Source organism: Hippocampus guttulatus, chromosome 10 (genome assembly GCF_054856545.1).
Source record: "Hippocampus guttulatus isolate MCC_2025c chromosome 10, RoL_Hgut_1.0, whole genome shotgun sequence".
NCBI lineage: Eukaryota > Metazoa > Chordata > Actinopteri > Syngnathiformes > Syngnathidae > Hippocampus > Hippocampus guttulatus.
The window spans coordinates 20,112,961-20,125,134 of record NC_141270.1 but is presented as its reverse complement, the minus strand read 5'-3'; the positions used below and the strand labels follow the sequence as shown (position 1 = coordinate 20,125,134).

At 39.1% G+C, this 12,174-nt stretch overlaps 1 protein-coding gene across 2 annotated transcripts in view; it reads right to left on the bottom strand.

Moving 5' to 3' along the window:
- Positions 1-336: 336 nt before the first annotated feature.
- LOC147199556 (uncharacterized) overlaps positions 337-12,174 on the bottom strand; it is a 37,649-nt gene continuing 25,811 nt past the window's right edge. The window contains exons 5-8 of one of the 2 annotated variants that reach the window (XM_086122640.1): positions 6,416-6,531; positions 4,927-5,051; positions 3,811-3,909; positions 337-2,505 (exon numbers count right to left, since the gene is read on the bottom strand). In XM_086122640.1, the coding sequence (XP_085978766.1) occupies positions 3,813-3,909; positions 4,927-5,051; positions 6,416-6,531 (338 nt within the window). In that variant the 3' untranslated portion in view covers positions 337-2,505; positions 3,811-3,812. The remainder of the gene's footprint in view (positions 2,506-3,810; positions 3,910-4,926; positions 5,052-6,415; positions 6,532-12,174) is intronic. The other variant, XM_086122641.1, reaches the window with a different exon arrangement.

The window sequence follows — 12,174 nt, the reverse complement described above, 5'->3', positions numbered from 1 at the left end:
TGCAAATGCCATTGGCTGTCTGTGAAAATTGGTCCTTCTGATTAGCTGTTAGCTATGGTGCATGAGATCGAAGTAGAGATGTGAGAATACACAAAAGCAAAGGCACTGCAAAGAAAATTGCATTATCTAGTAAATTAAGGTAAGCAAAATTTTGCTTTTGACTTAGATTTGTTGCGAGTGTGATATCGGCGTTGTTCTGAATATGTATGCATTTTATTTCATGAAATCCTGACTGTGGGTGGGATAATAAAGAATGACAGGCGACGCAGACGCTCACGCGCTCTTGTCACGATGCAAGGTGGTGGTGGACCCCAAAAAGCAGGCAGGAGGGAGGAGCAGGGTGTACTTGACGAATTGTATTTAAAACAGAGAAAACTAAATCCAAAACAAAGTCCAAAGTAACAAACAAAAACTATGACTGAAACAAAAACTATCAATCACCAAAACACTACCAGAACAAACATGACAGCAGCAAAGGAACAGCAACAAACGAACATGACAGTAGCAAAGAGCACCAACAATGACCCGACAATGAGTGTTCGAGCGGGAGTCCTTTTATAGAACTGATTACCTAACGACCAACAGGTGTGCAGCTGCAGGGGAAGCCCTACAGTGGCCCCAAGCCAAAATCATGACAGCCCTCATGGCCACCCTTTACTACCCCTTCTTTGGACAGAGCAATTATGTGTAATTGCAGCTGAGGGTGAAGACTGAAGCCTGCTGAAAAGGACCACATTTGTGTTTTACACTTTATAAGGCACATAACCGAGGCCCCCAAGATTTGCATACAGCGCCCCCTCGGTAGTGATCTGATCTACCCGAATACACAAGTCACAGACTTTGCTGATGACAAATGTCCACCTGGGCGCGACAGCTGTTCCCAAACTGTCTTTTGGTATTCAACAACTCTTTGTTCCCAATTTGTTTATTCCCACTCTGTGATTGAATCAAGCCTTCTTCCATCTGTTCGCCCCCCTTGCTTTGACGTGAATACTCAAGAAAAGGCCCTCCGTCCAAACGGCCGACACCTCTGCGCTGAGTATGTCCAGACATGCCCAAATTAACCGAAACTTTAAACATGATACAATTTTGTTCATAGATTTCTCTATCAAGCATAGAGCATAACAAAACTGTATTTGGAAAATGCATCCATGCAATATGCATACTGCAACATACAATAATGAGCAAAGTTGTCTGATGGGTATACAAAAATCACATGTATATTTTATTTCCTTACCAAAGGGGAAAAAAACACGTTCAACTGCATAAAAGTGTGTTAAGGATACAAAATGACAGAAAGCAAAAGAACTTGAGTTAAAAAAAATAATACTTTCCTGCAAACATTAATGAATAATATTTGCAACTGCGAGTTATAATTCAACAACTGGGGGGGGACATTAATAATAATAATAATAATAATAAAGTATCCAAAAATGTACAGGTTTTTAGTTATCCAATTAATCAAATGATACGAGGAGTTAGGTATGCACTATATCAGAAAAACACTTTCGTTTTCCTCCGAGTTACATTTGGATGGTGCTATGTAGACATTAAGCACTTTTTGCTGCCGTTCGGCTTTTTTTCAGGGTGGGGGGGCAATAAAAAGAGAGCCTTGTCTGGACAGTTTGGGGTGTTAAATAGATGTTTTTCTTTATTTGCTTTACTTTGTTTTGAACTTATGTATTACTTCCATACCGCATGCTGGTCATTAGATGCAAATAGACACCTTTTAACCCTTCCAAGCACAAATAATGATAACCTGTAACCGTGATAACCTGATAAGCTGTCCACTGTAGTAATCGCTGTCCCTGAAACGGTTAAAAGATGCATTTAGACTCAACATAAAGCACATTTTGAGGGAATGGGAGTCATTTCCAGCTCAAGAAGTAAAACAGTATCAGGGGAAAGGGAGATGCAGGCCAGCTCCTGTTGGGCTGCTTAAACTGATATCAGGTATGTTCCATACTGTGTAAGAGAAGAAAGTCTCCCACGGTGTTTATCTCAAATGTTATCTTCCGGCATACATCATCCTGACAAAATAATCCATCAAAGCATACTCTTGACACACAATGTTTGCATGCATTCCAACATGCTCTGTACTTAACAAATATGAAACACCACATTTGTCCCTAGCATGCTAACTACACCCCCACCTAACTAGAGCTAAATACTGTATTTGTATATTGCACATTAAATAAATTGAAATAAATGTTTTGCTGAAAATATGACTACAGTAATTTGGGAGCATATAATACTGTATTTTGTTGTATAGGTTGTTTTAAAAGTATGGTAATCTTCTTCCACTGAATTCGTCAGACATAAATGTCACAGTGTTTACAGTTTGACCCTTCCTCCCACATACTGTACAGCTACAACTCATTCTGGAATCTTCCCTTCAATCCCTAATTATGTCTTGTCTTTGTTGCTCCTTCCATTGTTTGTTGTTCTCTGTCCTGGATCCTCTGCGATGCTCTCCTCCTCATCCTAGATGACGATAATCTGGATCTGATTTGAGAACAAGGCAAAAATGGATGGTGTTAATCACTTCGTTTTACTTTTTTGACATTGCAATACTGTATATGAAAATCTGTATGGATCGCCTGCGTCCAAAAAAGTTGCTTGTTTTGCTCTTTGTGCTTGAAAGTGGTCGGTCTCAAATTTGGAGCAGGGGTCATTGAAACATACTGCAGCTTAGAGTCATTATGTTGTATAATTTTTTTAAAAATCGCATACATGTGGCGATTGGTACACCAACAACTTAGTTGGTCCTCCCTACCTTATGCTTTGTTTACATTATGTTCACCATGGCAACCACAATCAGGTTTCAGGTCACGATAGAAAAAACAGGACAGATGTGAGACAACATGGGTTAAACATGGCAGGCTGTGATTGCCGTGGATGTCGGGCCACATTCCCCGGCAGTCACAATGAGGATGAGAAACATAGTTGGAGTGAACGCATCAAATGGTGTCAGGACATAATGGGTCAGATGTAATAATATCCCAAATAAGAGGTGGTAGATTGCATGCTGACTCTAACAGACTGTGTATGCTGTTGGTGGGTGTGTTGCACGTGATCGACCAAAAGGTTACGCGTGCAACAACATGCTCATACTTAAATGCGCACGATAATACTGCTGTGTTGAATCACTCATCTTACAATAAAATTCATTTAAAAAATAACAATGGTGAAATCCATCTATCAACATGAAGTGTAAAAACCTTTTAAAAACGGCGGTCTCAGACACTTTTTACAGCTGTTGTCATCAGAGGACGCCTCCTGTGAGAGTGAGCGTCAATTTTTGTGCCTGCTGTTATTTGGCCTTTTCTTTCTCATTGTCTTTTGAGGGTCTTGCTTTTCAAACTTGCTCCCACGGCGCACTATTTTTCAGGCAAAATCAAAAGCACTGATGTGATTGTGACATCAATCTGACACCCGCTCTTTCATGCAGAATTTCGGGTGGGCAAAAATGGAACTTTATTTAATTTAGTCTGAGTTCCTTTCTAATAAATCCTGAAGATTTGGGTTGAAAAGAAAGAAAAGGGAAAATGAAAATATAGCAATCCTTGTGAGCAATTGTACGTGGGATCTTTTTCTCCCTATTGTTATTACTCTGTGTTTAATTGGCATTGGAATTATTAGTCGGCCCTTGGAAAAACATCTCCTCTGTAAAAAGTTACACTCTCCACAGATCAACGAAGCGTTTAATCAACATTTCCTTTATATATTATGTGGCACGATGATGCTTCGACAGACCTTTCCACCGAATGGCACCGAAGAATTAAGTTGACAGCGATTTGCACTACCTACATTTATTGTAGCCAAGGGATGTGCAATTTGTTGAGGTGTCCCAAGACAATCATGGAGTTCCTATTTCTGGTATCAGGTTCCCTTTGTCCCACATCAGGCCTGTAAGAATAAAGGCAGTCATAAAGTCGATTATTAAAACTCAAACAGAAATTACTATTATCCACAAGGTAACCCGACGTGGCCCGCAAACAGATATGAGTTTGATACCCGTGCACTTGGCCGTCAGTGACGCTGATATTTATTATTCTCATGGAATAAACTATTGTCAGCATGTAATGGATATCGCCGGCTCACCGGTTTGAACATCTTTCCAAGCTTCAAGAAACTTTTGTCAAAGTCATCATCAAGATGATACTGCCGTGTGTCAAAGTGAGGGTACCTAGTCCACACCCCGGGAGATGCACACATTTCAACATCACATGACACAGAAGAAAACTGGCCACGTTATATCACATATTTCAATCATATAATCACGCAACCCTATTTATGTTCCCCTTGGAAGGTCATCGATGGGCTGGTGGTGTTGGAAGGGGGTGGTGTGTTTGACTGACGCTAAGCAAAAACAAAAAAACCAACAAAGAAGATTTTGGTCTGTCTCTGTACTGCCAGGTAGCAAATGGGCCGTGGCTTGGTACCGGTTGGGGACCCCTTTTTTCGGCGACATGTGACTGATTACATTTCCTGAAAAATTATGTTACGGTAAGGTGATCCACAAAGTCAAAATCAAGGTCAAATGATAGGACAAAAATGTAAAGTTACTAAAACATGCACCAATTTTATAAATGATTGCAGATTTGGATTCTTTGTTGAATTCCACTTTCCCAAAATACCTGTGTTGTGAAGCGTGACCCAGGAGTTCCCAGTGATATACTGTATAAGGAGAGTGGCCACACCCATTTTTGCCTAACGTATTCAAACTTAGCCTAACCTCCCAAACCCGCACTCCGATTGACCGTCAATTTAGGATTTTGTGTTGTGGCATCACTCTCAACAAGTACAGCAAGTTTCATGACATTCAAAATCCGATTGGTTAAACCCACTGGATAATATGGCATAGAATGACCCAAACACAAATGTTTCCAAAACTTGTAACGGTACAAGAGGGTTGAAGCTCACTTGTAGAGTTGTGGACAGGACATCTTCAGTGAGGTGCTGGTTAATCCCAATTTGTTCCTGTTTCTCACGTTAGTTTTCTTCACCAGGTCCTTGACTTTGTCCCATGTGTCATAATCACCCAGCTGCTGCATAAGAACAAAACATTAGGTACAAAACTGTGGATCAAAATCATGGAAATTTTGTGAGTCAATTTGATTTACAATCTTAGTATTATTACTACATTTATTTATTCTAACACACTAGAGTCAAAATGGTTGGCACAAACTTCACTACCAGGCAGTAGAACAAAAAAGGCGTACCGTATATAATTGAACCCGGTTACAACGTACCATGAGGGACATAACGAATCTGGACGTTATAAGGGTAGTTCGTTGTAACCATTTCCAATAAAATGGCCATCAGCTATGACGTATGATACAGTATGAGCATTTATACATTTAAAAACATGAACATGTAATATAGCATAAACATGTAAATTATGTGTATACAGTATGAAGAAAAAAATGATTTGATAAGCCATGAAACAAACAACTGTATGAAACAAACAACTGTAGCGTTCCTACTTAATCTCTGAAAATATTCAGTCGGCAAATGAAACGTGCCTTTTCCAGTTGAGGATGTGCATCGCCCCAAAGCCGTTTACGATCATCTTTCAGTCTGTTGGGCTCGAACTCTACCATGGTTTTGTTGCCATTACGGATAATTTTCAAAATCGTCGACTTTGCCAATTCGTAGTCTCGGCTGAGCTCAGGCTGGGAGACTCTCTTTCCCTTTCGAAACTAAGAAACAATTTCAGCCTTGACATACTGCAAGATTTGCTTCCATTTACCAGACATGTTTTCAGAGCATGTGCTCAGGACCGAGCCGTGCCTCCGAAAGTACAATAATCTAAAAGTCGATCAGATGTGTTGCTGAGAAACAGAGGGGAATTCCACGCTGAACATTTTGTTTATAAGCAAGGTCGGGGCGGCAGTTAGCTTCCCATCGTTTGTTGTAACGACAGCAGTTTCATTATTTTGTGGGGAAAAAAACTGGTCATTATAATGTAGTTTATTTTACAAAGGTGTTCGTTGGAAGCAAAATGGGCAAATGGAAAATGGATTACGTGAAATCAGGACTTTGAAATGTGAACGTATCAGGGTGAAACGTAAATGGAGTGAGAAATGACGGGGGGCGGGAAGAGGCGCGTCTGTATGAAAGACGAACATTACACTAAATAACTACACTGTAACACTGGGACAGAATAAACAGATTTTTAAAATTCTGAACACACTCTAAAACTCTCGCACTGCAACAACAACAACAAAAAGTAGGTGAAATTCTATGGTACTCCTTCCCATGAAAAAATTACTACTTTGTTGAAACCCACACATTGTATCGGTAGTTGAACAAGCACAAACATTTCAATCACTCATATCCGACCATCCCCGCCAAATGATAAAAATAACGACAATGCTGCAGGGCCCTTCAAGATGTACACATGACTCACCGGCCGATGAGGTATGGAAAGCCCTTCAGTGCTTTCACCATCCCCCTCATTATAACTCATTCGGTTGAGGCTTCTTTTCCACAGAGGGAATGGCCTCAAGTTGTCACAAGTCAAATCTGTAAGCAGAGCAGAGTCAAGACGGTTTTGCAATTTTCTGATGTCTGCGCTGATAACATAGTAGACAAGAACTTTGAAATGACCAGTCTTATCTTACCATGAATGGAAATATCTTATTGATCTTTTGGAAAATAAATAAATAAATAACAGTGTGATGACTGAACACACATGCTTGCACAATGTACAATGGATGACCAAATACCATTCAGTACATATTCACAGATTTTTTTTTGAATATTTAAAAATATATACATCCATTTTCTAATCCTCTTGTCCTCACAAAGGTCGGGGGGAGGGGGTGCTGGAGCCTATCCCAGCTGTCTCGGGTAGTTGGCAGGGGACACCCTGAACTGGTTGCCCGACAATCAGTCGCAGAGCAATTATTCACGCTCACAATCACACCCAAGGACAATTTAGGGTGTTCCATTAACCTGCCATGCATATTTTTAGAATGTGCGAGGAAACCGAAGTATCCAGAGAAAACCCACGCAGGCACGGGGAGAACATACTGTACAAATTCCACACAGGAAAACCAGAGCAGGAATCAAACCCACCTCTGCACTGTGAAGCCGAAGTGCTTACCGGTCCTCCACCAAGCCGCCAAAAAAAACATGTCTATGTACGAAATGGCAGGGGAGGGATTGGAACTCTGAAGTGTTTCCTGTACTTGAATTTTCAGTTGGAATATGATCTCGGTCTTAAAGCACTAAAACAACTGACTTCTTCTTATCATGATATTCTAATCAAGAATGAGAAGAAACCATGCCAACAGTCTTCATGCCAACTTCACTTGACACAAGCCCAACCAAATGAGCACCCAACAGGTAGAAATGCTTTCCCAAAATGACAACTTTAAACACTCGTTGGAGTCATTTGTGAGATTCTGTATTCATCTTTAAACTTAAGAGCCAAAACAAACTTCAAGGGAGCTAAAAGGCGTGATGAATGACTACTTTGGCATTTGTCCGCTGCCATCCAACAGGTTCATGGAAAATAATTTCTTAGGAATTCACGTTTACAGTCTCTGCTAAGCATGCCGCACAAATGAAACCTTGCAGATTGATTATTGGAAAATTAAGACGCTTGGTTGAACTACTTGAAGCTTACAAGTTTTTCATGCCCATTACATATACAAGCGTGTGTGATACGGGCTTTTACAGCGTTACTTCCTCGTTTCACAAAGCAGGGACAACGCTTTCCTTGTCTGTTGAGCAAAATGCCGAATTTCCTGCCTTTCAGAGGAGGAACCGATACATTCCACAGGCCATGGGACAGTATATGTTCCTGTCATGACTTAGGATGCCAGGAATTCTGCTTCATGCCCTTGATTTAGTTATAATTTCCCTGAAGGACCACCGTGATGTCAGCCGTTATCCGCAAAGGCAGTGAAAACACCGCAGTAAAATTTGGGGGCTGATTACTACATTCCCACATGACTAATATCAACTGGAGCTGGTTTCTGATGACAAGGTAAACATGGAAACTGAAAAGCATGAGGGGTTGCTGTAGGGTCAGGATTTAAAAATGGAACACAGTAATTATAACATATGCATGAGATTCATTACAGAAAGGTGTCAACATAGATATTAAAACAATATGGTCATATGTGAAAGGTTATCAAAAGTGGCAGAAATGTATTAAGTGGTGATTCCTTGATAGATTCAGACTGTTCTAGTCAGGTTTTAGAATTCTCCAGTCCACTGACTTGAAACTCTAATAATTTTTGTTTGTATGCTTATACATTTCCCAAGACTGTCTTAAAATCTGTCCAAGAGAAAAAGAACATGCAGTCTTATTTTGCAGCAGACATTATATTTTTAATCATGTGTGTTTCTTTATATGGGTCTTAATCCTAAACACTCAACTCAAGTCAACTCAACTGTATTTATAGAGCACTTTCAAACAGCCATCGCCGCAGACAAACACGATCCCCCTGGCTAAAAAAATATATATATATTTTGTTTGTTTGTTTGTTTATTGAACATAAAACATATATACAGTAATAATTTGACAGAAAATAAGGTAGATAAAAAAAGTAAAAAGAAAGAAATCAATCTTCATTCAACACAGTTATTATGTTCAAGGGAGTAGGAAGAAGTAAAAAACTTATCTAGTCCTACCCCGTTATGTGATTGTATCTAATAAATCATTTTTATATCAATCAGAAAAGAAAAAAGTAAGAAGAAAGAAGTCTCCATTAAGGCTCATACTTTACCCTTAACCGTGATATTTTTACAACTTTTGGTTTGTATCGGGATTATAGACTTCCACACCCTGACACTCTTGTGTCAATTTTCTCTTGTATTCATAATGGATATTTATATACCTTTCTCTATTTATCAACTTAGTTCTGATTTATCATTATATTTAATGTTTTGAATTGATCATTTTAACTCTGATTGATGTAGGTTGTTTGTACTATTTTTTTGAATTTGTTTTTGAACTCAGCAAGCGATTTACTCATTTTCAGGTCCGTTTCGAGATTATTCCACAGATTAACACCTTTGATAGATACACTTCTTTGCTTGATGTTTGTTCTTGTTTTGAGTTTTTTGAATAAGTTGGTACCTCTTAAATCATAGCTGCTTTCTCGAATTTCGAAAAACTTCTGAATGTTTTGGCAGAGCAGGTTATTGTGTGCTTTGTACATTAATTGGGCGATTTTAAAGTAAACCAGGTCATAAAATTTCATCGTATTTAATTTGATAAATAGTGGATTTGTGGGTTCCGTATATTTTGATCTATTAATAATTCGAATTGCTTTTTTTTGTAGGTTGAGAATAGGGAGTGTGTTTGTTTTGCAGGCATTTCCCCATATTTCCACACAGTAGGTCATATATGGTAATAATAATGAAGTGTATAATGTGTACAAAGATCTCTTATTTAGCACTTCCTTGGTTTTGTAGAGGATCCCTACGGTTTTGGCTATTTTTCTTTTTACGTTATCGATATGTGGCTTCCAACATAGTTTTGAGTCTATTACTAATCCGAGAAACTTGGTTTCATACGCTCTTTCTATCTCAATTGAGTTTACCATAATTTTAGCTTGGTGTTTGATTGGTCTTGTGCCAAAAACAATTAACTTCGATTTTTTCAGGTTAAGTGACAATTTATTTCTGTCGAACCAGTTTTTTAATTTGTTTAATTCGTTTTCTACGGTTGTCAGGAGCTGTTTCAGATTTATTCCAGAACAGTAGAAAGTTGTATCATCAGCAAATAGGACACATTTAAATTGTTTTGAGACCTTGCAGATATCATTTATATATAAGATGAATAGTTTTGGACCAAGCACTGACCCCTGAGGAACTCCGTGAGTGATTTTTAGTTGATTCGTTTTTTTATTGTTGAGTTGCACGTACTGATATCTGTTTTCTAAATAACTTTTTATCCATTTATAAGCTACACCTCTAATGCCATATCTTTCTAGTTTTTTCAATAATATACTGTGATCTATTGTGTCAAAAGCTTTTTTTAGATCTAGGAAAACCCCAACAGTAAATTCTTTGTTGTCTATATTAGTGGCTATTGCTTCCACAAACTCCATAACTGCCATTGAGGTGGTCCGTTTTTCCCTGAAGCCATATTGATTCTCACTTAACAGCGCATGCTTTTGTATAAAGCTATCAAGTCTGCGAGAAAATAGTTTTTCTAATATTTTTGAAAATTGTGGTAGTAGTGATATTGGTCTATAATTTGTAAACCGATGTCTTTCTCCACTTTTATAGATTGGAATAACTTTAGCAATTTTCATTTTTGATGGAAAGATACCAGCTTTGAATGACAGGTTGCATATGTGCGTGAAAGGTCGCACTACACATTCTATAATCTGCTTTATTATTGTCATATCAATATTAAAGCAATCAGTTGACTTTTTATTTTTAAAAGTTTTTACAATATTTGATACTTCTTGTTTTACAGCAGTAAGGAACATCGTGGAGGAGTTTTTTTCTACATATCTATCTATTTCAAACAAGTTTGTTGGATCAGGAATTTGTTTTGCTAGGTTACTGCCGATGTTGACAAAATACTCATTAAATTCAGTTGCTATTTCTGCATTTTTTTCCAAAATAGTATTTTTGCCTTTGATAAAATACTCTGGATAATACATTTTTTTAGGACTATTTCTGATTACTTGGTTAAGTATCTTCCATATTTCTTGTGTGTTACTTTTATTCTGCTCTAATAGTGCATGATAATGATCTCTTTTACTGGTTCTTATAATATTTACTAGTTTATTTTTATAGGTCTTATATTTTTTTTCTGCTTCTTCAGTTCTCAATTTTAAAAACAATTTATATAAATTGTTTTTCTTTTTACATGCGTTTTCTATGCCTTTCGTTATCCATGGCTTACTTGGGTCTTTATACTTTTTGGAGACTTTAGTTAATGGAAAATGTTTATCATATAAAGAGATTATGGTAGACTGAAATACTTCAAACGCTGTATTTGGGTCTTCGTTTGAGTAGACCTCGGTCCAGTTTTGTTTTTCTAGGTCTTGCTTAAAGGCGTCGGTGGAGCGTTTTCATTATCTCTTTGGACACAGTCATTAGAAAATTTCATGAAAGATGAGAAATCTGGGAAAAGCATTATAGAGTGTGAAATGTAAGTTCTCCTTCCCTTCCTTGCTTCTTAAATTTCTTGTCTAATGGATGAGTGCTGAAAAAGATGGCCGACGCGACTGAAGACCTTTGGCATGTATGAAACGAATTCTAATGGATTGATTGGGAGGAACACCCAATCAGATCAGAACTTGAGTGGTATTCTGTTCATGGACTTCTGTGCTCGTCCCGCATTGTCCATAACGAACACCATGTTCAAACATAAGGGGTGTCCATATGTGGCACCAGGACACCCTTGGACGCAGTCCGATGATTGACTTTGTGTTCGTATCATTGGATTTGCGGCCACATGTTTTGGACACTCGGGTGAAGAAATGGGCGGAGCTGTTAACTGATCACCACCTGGTGGTGATTTGGCTCCAATGGTTGGGGAAGATGCCAGTCCGACGTGGCTGACCCAAACGTATAGTGAGGGTTTGCGGAGAGTGTCTGGCAAAATCCCCTGTCAGAAGGAGTTTCAACTCCCCACCTCCGGCAGAGGTTTTTCCACATCCCGGGTGATGAGGGAGTGGGGGGCATTGAATCCAAGTGGACCACGTTCTGTGCCTCTTTTGTTGAGTCGGCCGATCTGAGTTGTGGCTGTTAGGTCAGTGCCCGAGTGTGAAGCGGTTGGGTTGAAAATCAGTGTCTCCAATCTGAAACAATGGTCCTCATCCAGTAAAGGGTGGAGTTTCTTCTCCAGGTCGGGGATGAGATTTTACCACAAGTTGAGGAATTTGAATATTTTCGGATCTTGTTCATGAAGGAGGGCAGGATAGAGCGGGAGATCGACAGGCCGATCGGTGCAGTGTCTGCTGTCATGAGGACTTTGTATCAGTCTGACGTGGTAAAGAAGGAGTTGAGCCAAAGGGCGAAGCTCTCAGTTTACCGGTCGATCTACGTCCCAACCCTCATCTATGGTCACGAGCTATGGGTCGTGACCGAAAGAAAGCGATCCCGGATACAAGCGGCCAAAATGTGTTTTCTCCGCAGGGTGTCCGGGCTCTCCCTTAGAAATAAGGTGAGAAGCTCAGTCATCCAGGA